This window comes from Mesocricetus auratus, unplaced genomic scaffold (assembly GCF_017639785.1).
Source record: "Mesocricetus auratus isolate SY011 unplaced genomic scaffold, BCM_Maur_2.0 Super-Scaffold_100010, whole genome shotgun sequence".
NCBI classification, from domain to species: Eukaryota; Metazoa; Chordata; class Mammalia; order Rodentia; family Cricetidae; genus Mesocricetus; species Mesocricetus auratus.
Window position 1 is genome coordinate 48,270,213 of NW_024429194.1, and position 23,315 is coordinate 48,293,527.

The window sequence follows — 23,315 nt, forward strand, 5'->3', positions numbered from 1 at the left end:
AGAACAGCTCCCTCCAAGCCTAGGATAGACACCCGGAGACATTCTACCTCGGTCTTTAGACAGACACCACCCTGCAGATGCCACACTTAGACTCCCAAACTCTAGAACAAGAAACAAGGCATTTCTGTTATTTGAGTGCGGTCTTTTGGTATGGCAGCTTTTACGAACCAACGTGGCTAAATAGTCAGTTAACAAATATATAACATGCTGTGTGTAGAGTGTGTGCCAAGTACTAGAGGATACAAGAAATCAAAAGAAACTCCCTTACCCTCCCAGAGCTTACAATTCACCTCGGAGAATAAAGGACACAGACAGACAGACAGACGCACGCACGCACACACACACAGAGGAAAATCAGTGCAGTCAGTAAGGCAGGATGCCTCACAGCTAATCCCAACACTGGAGAGGCTGAAGCAGAAGGAATGGAATGTCATGAATTTGAGGGTAGCCTGTGCTACAGAGTGAGACCATGTCTCAAACAAACAAACAAAAACAAAATCAACTACCACCACCACCACAACAACAACAAAAACCGTGTAGCAAATGATTAGACAAAAGTTTCAAAACTCAAATGTGGGGACTTGAGAGAAGACTCAGTCGTTAAGAGTGACTACTGCTCTTTCAAAGGACCTGAGCTGGACCCACATCACCCACAGCAGGTAACTTTCAGTCTCTGGTAACTCTAGCTCAGGGGAAATCTGATACCTTTGTCCTCTGCAGGCACCTGCACACCCACACACAGATACACATCAATATACATAATTAACAATAAAAATAAACCCTAAAAACAAACCTGAGAAAAAAATTTAAGTAAGGGGGAGTGTATAATTTTATATGTTACTTGTGATACAACAGAAGTGAATGGCTTAGATAATTCAAAATCAGGCCCAAGATGGCTCACTGGGTAAATTGCCTGACTGTGCAAGCCTGACAGGCCGTGTTCCATCCAAGGACTTATGCCTCAGCTGGATGTAGTGGTGCACATCTGTAATCCCAGGGGTCCTACAGCAAGATGGAAGGCAGAGACAGGAGAATGGACTAGAAGGTATCAGGCCAGCTAACCCTGGGGAACACAAGGCAGCAGAAACAGAGCTCAGCAAGATGGAATGCCAAACCCACTCCCCAAAAGCTGCCCTCTGACCTTCACACATGTGCCATGGGACATGTACAAACTCATACACGCTCGTGCACACACACACACACACACACACACACACACCAAATAAGCAAAAAATTTTAAGGGGGCATCGCTAGAGAGATGGCTCGGCAGTGAAGAGTGATGGCTGTGTTTGCAGAGGACCTGAGTTCAGTGGCCAGCACCCATACTGGGTGCTCAAAGAGACTTGTAACTCCAGCTCCAAGGGATCCAATGCTCTTCTGTTGACTCCTGAGACACCTAAACACATCTGGCACTCACTCACACAAACACACACATACCTGCATATAAACAAAATAATAAAAACAAATCTGTAGGGATGGCAGGATTGCCCAGTGGTTAAGCACTGTCTGCTCTTGCCTAGTATTCACATCAGACCCCTCACATGACTCCAGACCCATTGGGTCCAATGCCCTCTTCTGGCCTCCAGAGTCACCTGCACTCATGTGCATATTATTTCCTCCCGCCCCCATAATTTAAAAAGTAAAATCAACCTTTTAAAAATGTTTTAAAGTTTTCAAAAATTTAAAATGGATAGTAAAAAGTAGGATGCTATTTGGAGCGTGCTATATTATTTATATTTGGATGCACAAATCTCGTTTGCTTTTGGTTATGACACTAGTGTCAACCCAAACTAAAACCACAATGAAAGGGGAGTTTTTTAATTTTAGAAATAATAACTCAATCTGGTTGAGTTAGCACTTAGCTTTCTTAGTTCTTGGGAGGCAGAGGCAAGAGGGTCACCACAATTCCAAGGGCCAAATAGGGAGACTCTGTTTCAGCAAACAAACAAAGAAGAATTAGTAATTGACTTCAGGGTGTGGGACACATACCTATGGTCCCTGCACTTGACAGGCAGGAGCAAGAAGGTGGAGAGTTCCAGGCCAGCCTAGACTACCTGTGGGGCCCAGAAAGTCTAATGTACGTAAGGACTGGAAGAGAAGTTGTAGGTGATGTCAATTGATGCTGCTCACACACAGATGCACACACATAAACACACACACACACACACACACACACACACACACACACACAACACACTTCCTTTTTTCTTTCTTGAGACAGGAGCTTAGACTGACCTCAAACTTCAGATCCAGATGAAGGAAACACATTTTAATTCTAATTTAAAATGACATTTCTGCCCTTTCCTTTTCTTGTATCTAAAATATGATTGTTTTGGCTTTTAAAATCCCTTCTTCTAGATTCTATATTAATGGAATAAACCAAGACTGTGTATTATGACTAAGGATTTAGTTATCCTTAGACAGAAAACCACTTGGATAACCCTGGCATGTGCCTGTTGGTAGGTACCCAGAAAGATCTAGAAGACTACTGGAAAGTGACTGGGGCCAGAGGGGCGCATTCTTCACGCTTATGCAGTCTCTCTGTCTCTCTCTCTCTCATTGATTTTTTTGGGACAGGGCTTCTCTGTGTAGCTTTATCTATGCAACTCACTCTGTAAACCAGGCTGGCCTCAAACTCACAGAGATCCTCCTGCTTCTGCCTCCTGATTAAAGGTGTGTGCCACCACTGCCTGGCTTTATTTTCTCAAAAAATTAAATAAGAAGCATATACAGTTAGCCTTCTATATCTGAAGGCTCCTACCCACAAATTCTCCATGAATTCAGGCAATCATGAATTGTAAATGTACATAATTTTTAATTACTGGGCCAGACATAGGGGCTTCAACATGTAATCCTAAAACAGGGGGCTGAAATAAAATAATGCAGGTGCGGCCTGAACTGCATAGTGAGACTCTTGTCTCAAACAAAAAATTGCTAGGGCAATTGTAGTGAATACACTCAGATATTTTTATCATTATCAGAGGACACTAAACAGTACATTATAACAATTATTTACAAGGCACTTACACCGTGTTAGGCAGTGGACTCATGCTCTGAGAACTCCAAGGGACAACACTATTAGTTTTAATTTCAAGAGTAAGTTCTATCACAAGTTTATTTACAGTGCTGAATTGTAGAGTAAAAAGGGTGATTAAAGAAAGCTCTTGAAGCCAGGCGGTGGTGGCGCACGCCTTTATTCCCAGCACTTGGGAGGCAGAGGCAGGCAGATCTCTGTGAGTTCCAGACCAGCCTGGTCTACACAGAGAGCCCCAGCATGGCTTCAAAGCTACACAGAGAAACCCTGTCTCAAAGAAAAAAAAAAGTTCAAGAAAGCTCTTGAAACTGAGTTCCCGGGGTCAGGTGTTACCAAATGGGGCCATGCAGCTAACAGTTTAGTGGCCCTGGTGGGACCTAAGGGGTCACTTATGTATGAGGTTACTCCATTCACTAGCCTGTGCCTCCATTGAAACAACTAGTAAAGACAAGACTCTCGGGAGTCTTGACTAGAATTTAGTGTTTATTTACAAACTACTTCCTGCTACCTGTTTGCTATTCTCCCCAGCAAAAAGAAAGACTCGAAGGAAGGAAGGAAAAAAGAAAAGAAAGAATGGTTCCTCATTCAATCACATCTCAGTTTCTAGTCAACAGAACAAAATCATTGAGACTTCCAGCAAGTTACTTGAACCATGATGTCGTAGCTGTTTTTCTATTGCTGTGCTAAGCCACCATGACCAAGAGTTTACTGTTTCAGAGGGTTAGAATCCATGGCCATCATGGTGGAGAACATGACTGCAGGGCAGCTGGCTGAGAGCTCACATCTTGAGACATAACTGCAGGTGGAAAGAGCTCACTGGGAATGGCTGGCTTTTGAAACCTCAACCCAGTCCCCAGTAACACACCTCCTCCAAGAAGCAACACCTCCTAATCCTTCCCAAGCAGTTCCACTAACTGGGGTCCAAGTATTCAAGCCCATAAGCCGATGGGGGCCATTCTCATCCAAACCATCACCAGGGTGACCCTCGGTTATGGTTGTCTGCTGTACATGTGTTCATTCGTTCCTCGGCTTCTTCCCTTCTCTGGTGGCCCTTGCTGCCCTCCTCACCCCCTCCCAGCAGAACACCCCCTGTGGCTTGGAGTTCTCTTTGGAGACCTGTGACTGTTTCCATCCACTGAAACTGTAGCTCTCAGTCTTGTACATCTACCTTGATTTGTTTTGTGTACTCAGTGTAGGAGGTGTTGTTTTTGTTTGTGTGGGTGTGTATGTATGTGTGTGTGTGCACATTGTGGTGCATGTGTGGAGATCAGAGAAGGACTTTTGGGAGCCCCTTCTCTCCTTCTACCACTGGCTCCAGAGATTAAACTTCGGTTGTCAGTCCTGCAAAGCAAGTGGTTTTACCTGCTGAGCCATCCCACTGCCCTAGAGGTTTCTTTATTTTTATTTTATGTGTATGAGTGTTTTGCCTGCATGTATGTATGTGTATATGTCTGGTGCTCACAGTCTCCAGAAAAGGACATCAGATGCCCTGCAACTGAAGTTACAGACAGATGTGAGCTGCCACATGGGTACTGGGATTCTAACCCAGGACCTCTGGAAGGGCAGCCAGTGCTCTTAACCTCTGAGCCATTTCTCCAGCTCCAGGTATATTTCTTTACTGTATAGCTTAGTAACATGAACAGAAAATCCCAGCTCAAATCTCTCTGCCACTCAGGTGCTATGGGACTTGGGGGTGAGGATTGCTCAATGTGTCTGGTGAAGCAACAGAAAATTTCCAGAACTGTAAATGGGAATCAATTTTTAGTTTCTGGAATGATTAGATATGGCCTCTGGCGTGTAATTTGGACTTAAGCATCTATTGGTCTCATTGCCTTCCTCCCCTTCTTTGTTTTGCTCTTGAACCCAGTTTTGGGAGAGAGGGTCTGGTACAGCATGGTAGGGCTGCCTCACCTGCAGAACTTTTAAAAGGAGGCAGCCTGGCTCCACCCCCTAGCGAGTCTGATTTAACAGCCTGGGTGGGGCCACCCATTGGTTAGCTATTGTGCTGTTATTATGTCCTTAATAGGCTCCAGATGTTTCTAGTGAGGTTCAGATTGGAGGACTGCTGATCTAGCCAAGAAAGCAGGGTCCAGCACTCGCCAGCAACTGGACATGCTTCCCTGAACTTCACTTCCTCATCTGCAACAACTCAAGAGGCTGTTGTGAGAACTCCATTAAAATTGCAGAACACAACATCAAAACAGGAAAGAGGGAATGTGGCAAGGGTAAAAGAGGCTCCCAGGAATCCCAAAATGGATGCCCTTGGACCCCAGGAGGGTGACATTTTGAACTTGAGCTCTCTGGTTCTGCATAGTTGAAATCCTGACTCCTCCCACATCTATTCTGTAGCTACAGCAGCAAAACAGCCAGGGTCAGCTGGGGGGCCGCTGGGCAGCAAAGCCATGTCCACAGCCTGTTGGTGACCTACTCTCCCACATGGATGCAGACACCCACACGCTGGATGACCTTGCTTCTCTGCCATTGATTTTTCCCATTAAGTTTCAAGCGATCAATGAGAGAAAGGTCCACAAACAGGGTCTGTTGCTTGGCTTCAATGGCCTCTAAAAATAATGGGTCTAGAGACAGCATGCTTCCCTCCTCCTTCCAAAGATATTAGTGAATCGCTAGGACAGCTTTTCCTCCATCTCCTCGGCAGCCTTCTTAAAGAGAGTGAGCTTTTATTTGAGTTCCGTTGGAATCCAAGGCAGGAAAGCAACACAGGGTTTGGAAAAGTGCACTGGGAAAAGCAGATTTTTAAATTTCCAAATGAGGTCGATCTAAATGCGGACTGAGCAGCTGCTCCCTTAATAAAAGATAGCATTGGGTTTTTTGTTTGCTTGTTTTCTCGTCAATGTTTAATAGAACCCATTTCACAACTGACTCAGGTAGGGGACCCTAGAGATTTGTTGATTGATCAATTGATAAAACATCACGTGGATGGTTTGAGACTCGACTCAGGGTAAAACCTTTTCTGGTTACTAGAGTCTTGCCACGGCTGCCCTAAGGTTATCTTATAGTGCAAGTCTACTGAACTGCACCCCTGGAATTTCCTGAACACAATGCATTCTTGAGATATCACGTATTTATATAGTTGATAACGCTGCTAGCCTTGATGTTGCTATCTCTGGCAGCAACGTTCAGAGCTCAGAGGAGCATACAGCAGAAATCTGTAGTGCTGTCCCCTCCACCTGTACTGCACTCCCGTCCCCTCCCCCACATCCTCTGGTTTCCACTCTTCCTCATGGAGCTGATATGGGAGCTTGCTTAGTCTTTGACCCGAGGGTGTTTATCAGGCTTCAGGGATCTCTGGGAGGGGGCACCTTTGAGGCCCTAAAAGCCAGGACACTCATGGATGAGGCCTCCTGGCAGTTAAGGCTCACACTCCAGTTTGCCTGGCTTGTCATTCAGATAACCCTGCATTGAAACTTCCCGTGAAAAGCTACCCCATCCTCTGAGGCCTGTTCCTAAGGTGAAGAAGGAGAAGTCAGGCCTGACTTTGGGGCTTGGAGATCCAGGAGGAAATCCTGCTGGTCGGGGATCTCCCCTTGCTTGGGGCAGAACCCTGGCTATCATCCATCCACTTCCACAAATGACGTTCGAGCTTGACCACCCTTGAGCATTTATCATACTTGATGACGGGTCGTTGGACATTTGCCACTCCCCATGTAGCCTCCACATGCTCAATCCTGGGCGCACACCTGGCGTTCCCCAACAAGCTACGGTCATGTGATTTCTGTGGCACTGTTATTAATAATTAGTCCTCTCCGGTCCCTCTGGTTCTTCCGCTCAGCTTCCAGAGTCCCTTCCCTGTCCTTGGCCCATTGCTTCTTGTCTGGTCAGGGTCAGCCATGGCCTTCTCTACACCGCCCTCCCTAGGCTTACGTTAAATGCACACCTTCTTCTTCTGTTTTTCTAGACTGGAATCTCTTCAAGTTGGAGTTTGGAAACCTGTCTCCCCCACCCCCCCCACCCCTTTACTTGCTGTTCTACTGAGAGGGGCTCTCTTTCTGTCACCATTGAGACAGATTTTTCCCCGTCACAACTCGTCTGATTAGTCACAGCTTCCTGATTTCCTTCTAAAAGGTGTTTAGATGTGTCTTCCTGTCTTTACTCCATGTCACTACTCTAATGCTGACATCTGATGTGTCTTCTAGGATTCTGAGACAATTGCCTCTGGTCTTACCTACCACAAATTCAATTCTGCGTTTTGTCTTCCGAGCAATTGTTTTTATAAGTTAATCCCTGCTATATCACCTTCTTGGTTAATAAAAAAAAAGTCCTATGACCTCTGTTTGCTTAAAGGTCAACATGCAAATTCTTAGTGATTGACAGGCACCTCCCAATTGACCCCATCTACCCTTCAGCCTCCTGTCCTGCAATGACTCTCCATTGAACCAACATTCTAGATGGCATGTGAACTAAGTACACCTGCTTCCTGTTCCCAGCATCTGGCTCCTTTGGCACATACATTCTTGCTTAACCAGAGAAAACCATCCTCGTCTGTCACCTTTCTCTAACCATTGTGGAGTCTACATCCATATCTCTTTCTTGGGAAATCATTCTCAGATACCTCAAATTAAGGGTACCTTCTCCAGAATTCCTAAAGGTCCCCAAGTGACCCTGCTGCTGTATGGTTTCCATATTGTATGACTGGTTCACTTCCTTATTTTCTGGACGATATTTCTGGAAAGCAAGAATCCATGCTATGGTTCTTTATTTTAAAGACCTAATGTCTACCTTTAATAAACACTTGCTGGATGAATGAGAAAAGTTGAGGTTTGAATTACAAAGTAGAAATTAAATAAATATACCACCTCTTACTTGAAAAACTCCCTCAGGTGTCTAATTTCTGTGTCTTTAGGAGATGGTGTCAGGCCATGAGGGTATGAAAGGGACTTCTGATTTGAGCCAGTTCCATGACATTAAGACACTTTCTGGAACTGGGAAGGAACAAAGCAGGACTTAATTTTGTAGGTTTTTAAATATTTGATAATATTTATCTTAATTAATAAATACAAATTGTAATCTAGGTATGGTCTACACATTTGTAATCCCAGCCCTTGGGAGGCTGAAGTAGAGGGATTGTAAATTCAAGGCCAATCTGGGCTACAAAGTGAGTAGCAGACTACCCAGAGCTGTAGAGCAAGACCCTGTTTTGAAAAACAAACAAATAAAATTTGTACACACACACACAAACACACACACACATACACACACATGCATGCATGCAGTTTTATATTAAAAATATTTTACCTGCATTCACTTGTAATTTTTCTAACCTTAATTATGTTAAGATCTTCTACTCCTCACTCCATAAAAACTAATAATTGCTACCAAATAAACAAAAGATGAGAAACCAAAAATAAATGTGGAAACTAGAAGAAACTATTAATGAAGATCAAAGTGGGCTGTGTATCTAAATTAATTTCACTGGCTGGTGTGGGGACGGGTTAATAAAGATGTTAATAGAAGCTCCCCAGGAGCTTTCTGCAACACCCCTGAAGTGATACCAATAATGAGTCCAATTGGAGCTCATAGATCCTGTTAATGCCTGTGGCTTCATTAGCGGAAGCAAGGGAGTGCTGCTGGAGTCCTAGGGAACAGACTGCACTCAGCAGTACATTCCAGAAGCCAAGCTCAGCTCCAGAAATCAACATCATTATCAGGAAATGGGCCTGGAAGAGTACCATTAGCTTGTCCCTTGTGCAGGGTATTGTTTAATTACCAAACAATATTTACAGCTCCGTAATGAATGCACATGGAATACTGTCATAAGGACCACCTTGGGGTCCAAGGAATCTGGATATTCTGGGTCAACTGCTTCCTGGCTAGGTGACCCTAGGGCAGATATTGCTTCTTAAAGCCACAGCTCTCATTTATTAAGTATGGAGGCTAACATTGCTCCTGTTTGATAAGGTGGCTGTGAATCCACGTAATATAATTCCATTTCACAACTATCTATTAATTAATATTATGAGCCAGTTAAGTAAGGGACATTCATAAATGTCTACCAGAAGGACTAGAAGTAGCTGGCTTGCAGAAGTAGAAGAATTTTCTAGAGGCCTTTCTTTTATGACATATTTGAGCAAAATAAACAGTGCAGATGTCCATACAGCTGATTTAGTGTGGTGGGTGGATAACAGGGGTTCTCTAGCGTGGAATATTAAGCTACACAGGGTAGGATGTCATATGATATTTATTTAGGGAGAAGTCACTTACATGAGAAGCCGAGAACCTGAGGTCAGCACTCCGCTGGTCTCCGAGACCCTACCGGAACCCCAAGAGAGAGCTTTCTCCTAGCTCTTTATCCCCCTGCATCGTCTATGTACCTGTGACCACGCCCTTTTGGTAGTAAGATCTCTCCCTACAGATCTCCTAGGGAAAGGCTCTGTGGACACAGGGTGGGTGGGCATCTGATGGCAGATGTGGGGAGCAGAGTGGTGCAGGCCTAGCAGGCACTCAGACCCACTTAGGTAGGTGCTTAAAAACCAAACATCAACTTTCAGGATGTGGGAATCTAGACAACATACAGGCCCACAGAAGCCAAACAAAAAGTCAGATATGTATATTGTATTATATTGCCTGGTTCACAAGGAGTGTATTTTAAATGATAGGATAGCTCCCATTTTGTGGATCAGAGAACTGGAAATAAATAACTCCCTCAAGGCCTCCCAGACGATAAATGGAGGAAGTTGGGTTTTCAGTTCAGAAGGTAGCCCCTTCCCTCTGAGTTCAGCCACTGGTGTACTCTCACAGCAAGTAACTCATGGGGTAGAGCTGACACCAAAGTAGAGGCGATGTTAGACAGGATCACAGCAATTTGCTCGGAGTTCTTTGAGCCTAATGCACAATAGCTCTTTATCATCCCATTCGGGGCAAGGATCATTTTCAGTCCAATCTTTGTCTCCTGCATGACTCCCACAGTGGTGGCAAATGCAGCTTAGTTCTTAGTGTGTGTGTGTGCATGTGTGTGTGTGTGCGCGAGCGCGTGCGCGCGTGCACGTGTGTTTGAAATAATATAATTACAATATATCCCCTTCCCTTTCTTCCCTCCAACACTTCCCAAGCATCCCCCTTGCTCTCTGTTCTCTCTCTCTAAATACACACAAACACAGACACAGACACACACACAGACACAGACACACACACACACACATCCTCTGCTTAGTCCAGATAATGCCACCAGAATATAGATCAGTCCTGAGAGCATATACATACAAGGAACATCTTCAAGTGGTTTTAAAGTCAGAAGAATTCAATGGCTCCACCACTTGACTACATAGATGCTGTCAGCAGTCCGCCCCAGTTATTTCTTGCTTCCACCTAGCGGCCAAAAGTTGCAAAAGCAAGCATACCGAAACCAACAGGATGTAGGCAGGGCTAGCCTCTCTCTGGTCGATAGGGCATTCGGGTGCCTGGGGGCTTTTTGTGTGTGCTGCTGTCTTGCCTTTTGACTTCTACTAAGTTCCTCCAGTGGAAAAAATCTCCGCGAATGAGGTGTTCTTTCCTAAAACTGAAAATCAGCCTAATCCCGGATGCTTCCCTGTGGCTGAACTCATGAGGCGAATCAGGCGTGCTTTTCAGCAGATACTTCTTTAAAAGTCCCAAGGCCTCGTGTGGACGCGCTGCTCCCTACTCAATGGGAACAGGCATCAAAGAGACAGGAGTAAAGTGCTTCGCACGCACATCGGGAACTAATTGCCAATTTGGCAAATGCATTGACTAATGTCACGCACTGTTATTTCTAAATCCTCTTCTGTCCTTGACCCCCAGTATCTAGATGTAAACTTGGAACCATTAGTGGGGAAGGATAAAGTCTTCTGGTGCCTCAAATGGAATTGAGAGGGATTTAAACTCGGCGCCTTTGAGTGTGGTGAAATGAACTCAGCAGTACGTTAATGCTAGGATTTGAGTTCACACAGCACGAGAGCTTTCAAAAACCGTGTTTAAGGAAGCAAACAGAGCCCCGACAGACCTTTTCAGGGGAGCAAAGGAGTCGGATGGAACAATTAACGACACATTAAAAACCACAACTGAGCTGCGATCATGTGGGCAGGAAAAAGTTCCTCTTTATCACAAGATCTTTGCATCTAATGAGACGGTGCCTGGACAGCCTCCAGAGGAGCAAGTCTTGGTTTACTTTAACAGAGACACGTCTAAATATTTAGTTGATTCCCTGAAAAGCCCCACGAGATTGTGTAGCAAACAGATCTCCAAGGTAAGATCTTGTTGCCATTGGAAAATAAGGACAAAAGGACTTGGGGGAAAAAAATCAGAAAATACTGTGAATCACAAATGCTTTCATTTCCTTTTCTCAAAGAATGAACTGTATTTTAATACCCTCCATACTTAGGACTAACACCACGCTGGTTGTTACTTTGCCTTTAACCAAGCCTGTTTCATTTCTTCTATAGTGTGATTCCTGTCTGGATGGGGAAGCCCACACTGTGTGGGTGGGCAGAGTCTCTGTTTAGTTGGCCCCAGAATGCCTGAGGTTCGCACTGACTCTGTGTGCAATTTCTTGTGAATGGGAGGAGGAGGTACAAAGGCTTTGTAAAAAACGTCTACAGGCGTCTGTGGCTCAAATTCACACTACTGTCTGTATTAGCAGATCTTAGCCAGGATGAACATCTGGTTTGCTCTCAGCCTCTGGGATGTCCTGTGCCACAAACCCACCACATCCCAGATAGTCCATCAGTTGGAGCTTTAACCTCTTCAGGCACTGTGGTAGAAGAATCCTCTTTAGGATTCCATCACTGCTTCAGGATGCTTTAGGAAAGGTCACCAAAATCTCTCCCCTCCCCCACCGCAGGAGGCCAGCCACCTCAGCCCCGTCAGTTTGATTAATGTGTCTTGGCTAATTGTGTGAAAGATAGCAGTCCTCTAGCAAATGTGACCACTTCATTGTCCAGCCAATCACAGACACCTCAGTTAGCATGTGAAAAGGGGGTGTCTTGCAGGAGGAGGCGGCTGAGTCAAAGGCTGAGAGTTTTAGGGGGCGCAGAGCAACACCCACTCCTTTGAGGGGAAGTTACTATGCTCTACTAACCCTGAGAACCGTTGTAGTCAAAGACCTTTTCTCCTCCCTCTTTTTTCAAGATCTTTTTTTTTCCCATGGTACAATCAGGCAAGGCTCTGGCTACTCAGTAGATGGAGTTCACGTTCCAGGGTTTTTAATATTTCACTTTTATATTTCTGTTAGAGGGTGATCCCGCTGAGAGTCTGGGAATCCAGGCTCGTCAGAACCCCCTTGCTGACACTTGGATATACGGCTCTGAAAGCCATCCCAGGAGGAAAGATTAAACAAAAAAAGGGGGCCTATTTTTCAAAGCCTACTCCTCAATCTGCCCACATCAAAATAAGACAACTGGCTCTTTGAAGTGGAGGACTAAGAGTTCTCAGCCCAGCTTGCTTAAGCGGGGAGTGGGGAAGGACAGGAAGGAAGGAGGCAGTCTCGAACATGATACACCCATCTCCCCTTGCAGGTTTAATCAGGTACAAGTGGCTACAACCCGCCTTGGCCTAAAGCCCTGCTCACCAGAACTGGGAGAAAGCTGGTACTCACTGGAATCAGCACTGGGTGATTTTTAACACCCCCATCAGAGTCAGCATGGTTACTCAAGACAGAGTCCAGATAAGGCCTAGCAATGACAGCGAGTGTTCACCCAAGTTCAGAGCTGCCAAGCACCTTTGGTTGCACTGGGTAAAGAGTATATCAGGAATTTAACTCAGTAGCACACGGTTTTCTATATGGGCAAATAACTAGAATGAATATGTCTCAAAAAAAAAAAAAAAGAGAGACATGTGAACGGCCAAGGAGCACATGAAAAACAGTCACCAGTAATCCTCAGAAATGAGCATCAAAACCAAGAGTTTGCATCCAGTGTCAGTTAGAACAGACATTATCGACAAGACAAAAAGTAACTGGGTGTGGTGGCACATGCCAGTTGGGAGACAGAGGTAGAAGGGTCACTGTAAGTATGAGGTCGGCGTAGGCTATGGAGTGAATTCCAAATCAGCCAGAGCTACGTAACAAGATCCTGTTCTCAAAAACTAAAAAAGCAACACAAACAATACACATACGCACGAAGAAAATGGTGGTGGTGATGATAAATGCTGATAAGGATATGGAAAAGGAGAAACGCTCACTGTCCTCACTACTGGTAGGAACATACATGAGTACAGCCAATATGGAAAACAGAGCAGTTGTTTATTTAAAAGAAAACCTGGAATAAAAACCCTATGATCCTGCAGTCTCACTTCTGGGCATATATCCAAAGGAACTGAAACCAGTATGTCATGTACACAGTTATACACTGCAGCACTGTTTATGCTAGCATAGACCAAGGTAGGCGGTAATTGAAATAAATATGGAAGCAGGAAATGTTTGTACCCATGTAACAGAATACTATGTGTCCACAAAAACAATAGGATTCCGTCGTTTCTAGTAACATGGATGAAACTGGAGGACACTATGCTAACTGAACTAAGCTGACAAGAAGACAAATCTGTTTTCTCACTTCTATACAAAAGGTAAATGTTGATTTCACAGGAAGGAGAGAGTAGAGTGCCAGATAACCAGAGTCTGGGTTGCAGGCAGGGCAGGGGAGGATGGAGAGGGAAGGGTTAATAGGAACAGGGGTGCAGTTGGATAGAAGGGGCAACTCACAATGTTCTGGCACCCACCTCCTCCTCAGTGCTTCACAAATTATTGCATCTCAACTCAGAGGAAGCAGCAGCAGGTTAGGAATGGGGGTAGAAGGGTATGCCTCAAGACAGACTTGTTTATTCATAAGACTTGCTCCTGGGACAGGTATCTTGGTGATCCCTTTAAAACACGGTCCTTTTTGATTGAGTTACTAATATAGTGTCAACCCCATGCCTAAGGTACTCTAGACTCTTAAGATTTGCAAAGGTGGGATTGGAAATCCCAGCTGTGGTTCAGGGTACAACTCCCTTCCCTGTGCTCAGCCGGATCCACAACCACAGGCTTCCCAGAGCCATAGAAAAAGTCCTCCATAAGAAGCACTGCAGTAACAGTGAGAATCCACACCCAGGATCTGCAGTCTCAAGAGCACACCCCAACTACTCAGGGACCAGCAGATTGCAAGTTCTCAAAACAGCTTTACTTCTCTGATTAAACCAACATAAACAATAATGCAAACCTATAAGCCCTGTTGATATTGGGACTGGATAATTTTGTAAATAAAATTGCACATTACTTTGACATGGTGGCAAAATGAGCAATATGACATATTTCTCTCTGTTTTCTCAGAATTCAGTTAGCTTCTTAGCATGGCATTTGGCAAGAAGAGCCTGGCCATGTTCCTAGCTTTGATGACCACTTGTTAGAGGGATGTCTCTCTCGCTATTGCTTGGACCAACCTGAAACCTAAACAAGTATTTGAAGTTTGGAGTTGCTGCCTATGCTCACGACGGCATTTTGTATGCATGTATACCTAAATGCTTTCTGATTCTCAGCTTCTGCCAGTATCTGTGTTAGGGTGCTGAGGCAGGTAAGTCGGTCCATTTTCACCCAGGCAAAGAGGAATGCACAGGGAGGGAGTACAGGCTAGATGGGAAATGATGAGAACTAGATTTCCCGGAAACCATGGCAACTGGCGCCAGGAGCTAATGCAGATAGAATCATCAACTCCATAAACACCCTTTTCTTTTCTGTCTCCACCTCACCCCAAAGGGAAGCCACTGTCCTACACCTCAAGACCAGAGTGTCAAACTCTTGAAAAATAATTAGACATAGTGAAACAGTTCTAAATGACTCCAAGGCCATTAAGTAAGGAATATGATTGTTCACAAAGAGGTTGAAAGGACTTGAAAGGATTTTACAGTTAGTCGTTAGCATTCCATGGAATTTCATTAGCTCTGATTAATTCAAAAGGACTGATGGCTATGGATAGTTTTTTGAGTAAAAGTAATAGATACAGGATAAAAAGAAAGAAAACCTCTCTTTATCTATTCCTCTTCTCTCTCTCTCTCCGTCTCTCCGTCTCTCTCTCTCTCTCTCTTTCTCTCTCTCTCTCTCTCTCTCTCTCTCTCTCTCTCTCTCTCTCTCACACACACACACCCAGTTGGCCTTTTAGTCTTAAGTTTCTCATGCTTTAGCTTTCCAAGTGCTGGGATTATGGGCTGATACCACCACACCCTGATTTTTGTTTTCTTCCTTTAATCACTTTTGAAGTCTCCCAGCAATTTCTTGCTCTCATGAAACTCTTCCAGGAAAACCTCACACCAAAGTCTACAATGACAGTCTGGGGAAATAGGGGTCTAGTAATGGACAAGGTAAGAAAATGAAGACCATGTGGTCTGTCTTGGAACACTTTCATCCCAGCCGTGTCCTTACCTGTGCACCTCCTCTTACCCCTGCCAGGGAGGGGTTAGCATCACTGCGGCCTTTGCTCACTTCTCTGGCTCCCAGGGCTTTTGAGACAGCAGTCTTCATCTAACTCATTGGCTGTCTCCTCACTTCTCTCTCAATGCCGCGAAGTGACTTCTTGGTTATCTGACCACGTCTCAAAGAATCTCCCTGTGGACAATACTTCTAATGCTTCTTTATCCCCAGAAGCTACTTGTGAAGGACCACGCATGGCAGAAATGACCATTTGTCAGGCAGGGAGACAGTTCTCTGGAGGTATCTTACCTGGCTTATCCAAGGTCTAGCATGCTCTAGCTCCTTCTGTTGCTTTAGCTTTCCTTTTGTACGAGGCTCAACCATGTGGCAAATAACCTCAGTGATGGTCATGGGCTCAACAGGGAGAACAATTCCTTGCTCATGCGATTCAAAGTGTGCTGTCCCTTTGAGCTGTGGTGTATTTGGAATTGGATGAGGACAACCATGGCAACAGTCCTTTCTAATTATTTTCACCCTGCTACCTGGGCTTTATATCACTGGAGTACCGATTTAACCTCACTATCTTCTTAATAAAAGGAGTAAGCTGGGCATGGTGGTATAAGCCTGGAATTCCAGCACCTGGGACATAGAGGCTAGCCTGATCGACATAGGAAGTTCCAAGTCAACTAGGGCTATCCAGTGAGACCCTGTTCTAAATAAATGAATAGACACAAATAAAAGACGTCGTTGGAAAATATACAAATCTAGCAGTCTTTGTTGGGTCTAATGCCAGATGGACACCCCGTGTGGCCAATACTCTCCTGGCATTTCTGGTTCTCAGAACATAGTATGCTTAGCTCAGTTATTACCTGGATTGTAGTTAGGCAGCTTGGAGACTCCAGGCCAGGTGTCCTCTGTAGGGACTCCTAGTACCTACACAGAGCCACAGAAAGAGAAAGGAGGGTAAGAAGAAGCCAGCTGGAGCAGGCACAGAGACACAAAGGACGCAGCAGGGAGCAATGAAGAATTCGGTGACGTCACATGGAAGCCGCTGATGTCCAGGAGGAAGAACTGGCGGAAGTTCCAACATTGTTTAGTTTATTGTGCAGAGCACCACACCCCCACAGTCCCGAGAGTGTGTCTGCACTGAGCCATCTGCACGATCGTCAGGGTGTGAAGCAGCAGGAGTGACTGTCCCTCACTTCCCTCACTTCCCATCACAGTCCTATGAGCTGATTGGCAGGAGAGGCTGCAGGCCTGGATTGCGCCTCGGCATAGGTGCTCAGCTGTTTCTGGATGTGCTCGAATTTAAAAGGATTCAAATTACTGACCTTTAGGTGGTGGGATAGTGGCTAAAAATGAGGCCGCTCCAACCATTGCCTTTTCTACCAAATTCATCTCATTTCCTCGCTCTCTCCATGTCCAGCAGTTTACAATATAATTTGGTTTCCCACGGGTAGATTATAATGGTAACATCATGTGAGAAAGAGCTGGAATATGCTGTTAAAAACTTTTACATTAAAAAATCCCCTCCCCCGCCCCATGTTAAGACACATGTATGGGCGGCGGGGAGAACGACTGTGTGGAGCTGGTTCTCTCCTTCCGTTTTCATGTGGGTTCTGGGCATCAAATTCAGGTCTCTAGGCTTATGTAGCAAGCCTTACCCCCTGAACCATCTTGCCAGCCCTGACCTGTGCTTAAGGTGTCCACATTTAAGTTCTTGCTTTTACTGAAGACGAAGTGTTGAAAGTGAAGGTCTTCTGGAGTATGAAGCCAAACAGGATTTGGATGGAGCTGATACTGCAGTCCTCGCTAGACACCATCTTCCCATTCTTTGAAGATGCCCGTAAATCCCGTAGTCGGTGTGTGTGAGAGTCTGAGGAGCAGGGCCTTTGTGACATGCTGGTGGCACGCTAGCAGTTTGCTTTGAGTTACTTCAGTGTAAGCCTTCTTTGTAGTGTATCTCAATATTACGCTTCTGTGATGCTCGGACTGTAGACACTGGCCCAGTTTTTAGCGACAGGAAGCTAATTGTCTGGTTGAATATAATTAATGAGGAATTCAGGACCTTCACTCCATCGGTGTGGTGACTAGGTCCCTGGTGGAGAGGTGTGCATGTGGGGTCTATTTGGCTTGCCTTCATACAAAGGGCACTAAAGTGCTATTTTTCCCTCACATGGTATATTTTGAAAAGTCATGCCACCCAGTAAAAGCTTCCAGCTTTGATCCATTCTCTAAACAAACTGAAAAGTGACTGAGAGGATTATAGGCTCTTCGTATCAACCAACCCAAGCCTGAGGGAATGCTGAGGATCCTGGATTCCATTTTGAAAAACCAACTAGACTGATTCTTCTTTTGTGGGTGAAGCCCAGAGGAGGGGAAACTCATTCTTCTTTCTCAGCCTCCTGTCATCTGTATTTGTACAGATGCATGTGGAGACAAGAGGGTGTGACTCATGGGTACCCATTCATCTTCTGTTGGTTGGCAAAGCACAATGGAAAGAAAACAAAGTCAGGGAGGAGGAAACAATACAGGAAATGAATAGCAACCACATCCATATTTGCTGGAAGGTGAAAGTTACCAGACTCCTTGGTTATGTCGTATTATATTTGACTGAGGCCAGATGGATACCAAACTTTCTGGAAAATTTTATCAAACTGAGATGTTAGAAGTTTAAACAAAATTTTGATTATTTATTTGGTGAAAATTCATTTAGCAAGATACAACTCCAGAAACTTTGCAATCGGTTTGATTTTCTAACTTATTTCATAGGAAATGAAAGCAAAAATAGATGAATAGGACTACATAAAACTAAAAGCTTCTAGAAAAAGAGACAATCGAATGGAGAAAATCTACAGAATGGTAGAAAACATTTGTAAACTATATATTTGGCTAGGGGTTGATATCTAATATGTACAAGGAACTCAAAGAACTCAATAGCAAGTAAACAAATCACCTAATTTAAAAAATGGGTTAAAAAAACTCCAATAGACAGTTCTCAAAGGAAGACACACAAATGGGCAAAAGGCATAAAAATGTTCAACATTATTAATCGTCAGAGAAATGCAAGTTAAGACAGCAATAACTATGGTTAGAGCAGGAAGGTTGAGTCGGGGGAAGAATAGAAGAGAGCAAGGTAAGAGATACCATAATAGAGGAGCCATTATAGGTTTAAAGAGAACTCTGGCACTAGCGAAATTCACAGAGATCTACAAGGATGACACCAACTAACAATCTAAGCAATAGTGGAGAGGCTACCTTAAATGCCCTTCCCCAATAATGAGATTGATGACTACCTAATATGCCATCCTAGAGCCTTCATCCAGTAGCTGATGGAAGCAGAAGCAGACACCCACAACTAAACACTGAACTGAACTCCTGGAATCCAGTATCAGAGAGGGAGGAGTGATGAGCAAAAGGGTCAAGACCAGACTAGAGAAATCCACAGAAACAGCTGACCTGAACAAGGGGGAGCTCATGGACCCCGGACTGATAGCTGGGAAACCAGCATAGGACTGATCCAGATCCCCTGAATATGGGTGTCAGTGAGGAGGCCTCAGCAATCTATGGGGCCTCTGGTAGTACATCAGTATTTATCCCTAGAAAAAGAATGGACCTTGGGAGCCCATTCCACATAGAGGGATACTCTCCCAGTCTAGACAAACAGGGGAGCGCCTAGACCCTGACCCAAATGATATGACAGACTTTGAAGATCCCCCATTGAAGGCCTCACCCTCACCCTCCCTGGGGAGCAGAAAGGGGATGGGATAGGGGACTAGTGGGGGGCAGGGGCAGAGGGGAGGGAGAGGGAACTGGGATTGACATGTAAAACAAGTTGGTTTCTAATTTAAATAAAAAATGTGAAAAACTGTAATACTACAGGATTAATAACAGCAAAACAACAACAACAACAAAAAACCTATGGTTAGAACCATAAAAATATCACCATGTGTCTATTGGAATGGCCATTGAAAAAATAAAAAGACCAATAAGGACTGAGGACTCGGTTAGCAGAGTGCATGAGACTCTGTACTCAATCCCCTTCCTTCACAAACTAAGGATGGTGGCATACGCATGTAGTCCCAGCACTTGGGAGGATCAGGAGTTCAAGACCGGGTACATGACACCTTATCTCAACACCCTGCTCCCACCAATGACAGAAGGGTGTTGGTTAGAGTGTGGAGAAATGGTAACCTTGGCTCTTTGTTGGTGAGAATATCAATTAGTATAACCATGATGGAAATTGACAGAGACTCCTCAAAAAGCTGCTATCTAATCCACCCTCCTGCATATGTATTTGGGGAAAAAAGAAATTAGCATGTCAAAGAGATGGCTTGTATTTACTGCAGCAGGAGTATAACACATATACACCATGGAATACCTTCATGACAAAAAAAAGTACATGTGTAAGATGATGCATATGTTAAATGGCTCGGTTTGGCCAGTCTATAATGCATGTACAAAACATCATATTGGGGCTAAGGAGTGACTCAGTGGTAGAGAGCTTGCCTAGCATTTGGGAAGCTGTAGGGATCTGATGACCTGAGTTCGATGCCTGGGGCCAAACATCAAGGAAGCTGAGAATGGATTCCTACAAACTTTCCTCTGATCTCAATACACCTGCTGTGGCACACACCAACACCCACACGCATGAAATCACACACAAACACAGTAAGTAAATAAATACAGTAGTTTAAAAGATAAAGCACTTGAACTCAAAGTTATACAGTCCTTTCATATCTGTTCTGTCCTCATACCCTCAAAAGACTTTCTTCTTGCCCTAAATACATACCTGTTATAACCATATTTTGCACAAGGAGACCAAACTGAGATACAATTATTACTGTTATTTTGCATTTACCATTTATTACATATCTCTCTAAAGAAAAGAAGAAAACCTCAACTGCTCGAGAGGTAGTGCTGTTAAAAAGCAACTAAGTTGTGCTCTGGAGATGACTGGGCAGGTAAAGGAGCTTGTCACCAAGTTTGATGACCTGAGTCTGGTCCCTGGGAACCCACATGGTAGAAGGAGACAGCTGACTCCCTCAAGTTGTCCTCTGATTACCATGCATGCCATGGTAGTGTACCCTCCCCTACCCAAAAATACATGTTAAAAAAACCCTAAAACAAAGCAACAACAAAACACCACAAAGTCACCCAATGTAGCAACTTTATCTAGTTTCTCTCAGAATACGGAACTATAGATACAATAAGTGATCTGCTTAAATTAAATGAATCTGGCCACAACACATAGCTAAACAATACAGAACTGATCAAAGTCAACAGTGAGCTATGCAGCCATGGAGACTCCAGAAATAACTAATTTAAAGGGGAAACCCAATGAACAGAGGAGAATGTTATGACTTAAAACTATAGGAACTGGGACTCAGAGGTTAAGAGCACTTGTTGCTAGCATCAACACCAGGAAGTTCACAATTTCATCTAACTCCCTGTCATCTGGCCTCCACAGGCACACACACACACACACACACACACACACACACACCAAAATTTTTAAAAAATGATAGGAATGCCTGGCAGTGGTAACACATGCCTTTAATCCCAGAACTGGGGAGGAAGAGGCAGGAGGATCTCTGTGAGTTTGAGGCTATCCTGGTTTGCAGAGCAATTCCAAGACAGGCTGGGCTACCCACAGAGAAACCCTGTCTCAGAAAACCAAAATAACAACAACAACAATAATTAATAAAAATGATGATGATGATGATGACAGAGGCTACGATGTTCTCTTTGAATTTTGTTTGCAGGAGTCAGAGCACAGAACAGCACACTGTAAGACAGTAAGACTCAGAGTTTAGATGTAGACGTATTCGCCATTATACCCAAGGCTAGAGCTGTGCTCAGAACTCATGAGATCTGACTCCAGGCCAGTTTTGGTTTTGATAGGCTTATTTGGTTTAAATTTGTAACAAGTTGTAAAATATATCAAAATAAAGTCTCTGGTTGTCTTTAGTGTGCTGAAGATGAAGGTAGGCATGGCTCTGGTTTTCCAGGCAGAATATGTTGGGCGGGTTCTTTAAGACACACTTGCTTTGGCTGCAGCAGTCAGTTTTTGGTGCCTTATGTCCTGACTGAAGCAGAGTATCTTCCACTGATGGCATTACAGAAATATCCTTCACATGACAGTGGCTGCCACCAAGGACCAAGAACTAGAATGCCAGGGAAACATCTAGTTCACTCTTGTTCTGATTTCTGAGCACTGTGCTAAATGCAAAGAGTCACAAAGTGATTATTTTTGAAGTGTGTGGTTGTTTAAATAGCACCAAATGTTTTTTTAAAAACTCGATTTATATACAGTTCTTCAAACAGTAATAGCACCTGTGGATATACTTACATTATTTTCAAATATGCTATGTTTCAAACATTCTACCAGCATGCCTCACTTCGGCACTACAGTTTATATTAGCTGTCTTCACATACATCCTTTTACAGTACACTCAGTTCACGTTTGTTCACGTATGTTTTCCTGAGACGTCATTCATCACTCCATTCTGAGTGAAAAACACATTTTTTCATATTCCCTTTTTCTCTGTCACTTATTGCTTCTCTTAGTCTCTAAAGAATATTTATATATGGTTAATGTCCAATAAATATTAAGTAACTAGGTTAAAAATAAGCCTTCAAATGTGTAAAGGGCCGTTGCAGGGTGAAGACTAAGTGCTCTTTCTTGGTTATGGGCAGGACTAACAGCGCTGAAGCGAAGGAGAGCAACAATGGCAGCCGAGTGACTGAAACATCTCTATAGCAGCGTTTGAAAAGAGAAAGCAGTATATATTCACACACGCACACGTGCACACAGACACAGGCACACAGACACACAGACACAGGCACACACACAGACACACACACACACAGACACACACACACACACACAGACACACACACACACACACACACACACACACACACACACACACACGGTCTTGCTGGATGAGCTGGTACTTGCTATACAACCCAGGTTAATCTCAAACTCACAGAATTCTTCCTACCTCAGCCTTCCAAGTACTGGAATTATAGGAGAGCACAAGACAGTTTTTGGTTTTTAAAGAAAGAAATTAAAAAATATTTCTCCCCCCTCTCCATGTGTGTGTGTGAGAGAAAGAGAGACAGAGAGAGAGGGAGGGAGGGGAGGGAGGGAGGGAGGGAGGGAGACAGAAAAGAGAGGGAGGGAGGAAGGGAGGGAGAGAGGGGAGGGAGGGAGGGAAGGGGACAACCCGTAGGAGTCAGTTTTCTCTTTCTGCCATGTAGGTTCCAGGGATTGAATTCAGGCTGTCAGGCTTGGCAGCAGGAGCCTTTACCTGCTGAGCCTTCTCTTCAGCCCTATAAATATTTACCAAGCACTTACAGTGTGCTGGTTTTGCTATACATTTCATCTTACATAATTCCCTTAACAAGGTTACAGAATCTTATGATTAACCTCATTTTATAGATAAGAAAACTAAAGCTTAAGAGGTGCTATGTGAACTCTGTCCATAATCATAACTAGAAGATGGCAAGGAAATCCTTGCAGTAACTACTTCAAGCTTAGATGATGTTATAGTATCCAACGATATGATCCAAAGCAGCATTTATCTCTCTTCCTAAAAAGTCTTTTGGCTGGTGGTGGTGGCACACCTTTAATCCCAGCACTTTGGAGGCAGAGGCAGGTGGATCTCTGTGAGTTCAAGGCCAGCCTGGACTACAGAACAAGTTCCAGGACAGCGAGGGCTACATAGAGAAACTCTGTCTCAAAAAAAAGCAAAACAAATAACAATGAGAGAGAGGAGGGGGGAGGGAGAGAGAGCTTGAAAAAAATTGTTTGTGAATGAATGCTCCCTATTTGTCCCATGTTTCCCATAATATCCTCCAGGTGGCCAAACTGAAGTTTAATGTTAGTGATTAATTTATATACATTGCATTGTGTCTCACAGCACA

The 23,315-nt window shown here is 44.1% G+C and overlaps 1 protein-coding gene across 2 annotated transcripts in view; it reads right to left on the reverse strand.

Moving 5' to 3' along the window:
- Cdk15 (cyclin dependent kinase 15) overlaps window positions 1-23,315 on the reverse strand; it is a 96,080-nt gene that overhangs the window by 23,069 nt on the left and 49,696 nt on the right. For both annotated transcript variants that reach the window (XM_005070600.4, XM_040753539.1), the window contains exon 10: window positions 16,253-16,316. In XM_005070600.4, coding sequence (XP_005070657.1) covers window positions 16,253-16,316 — 64 coding nt within the window. The remainder of the gene's footprint in view (window positions 1-16,252; window positions 16,317-23,315) is intronic.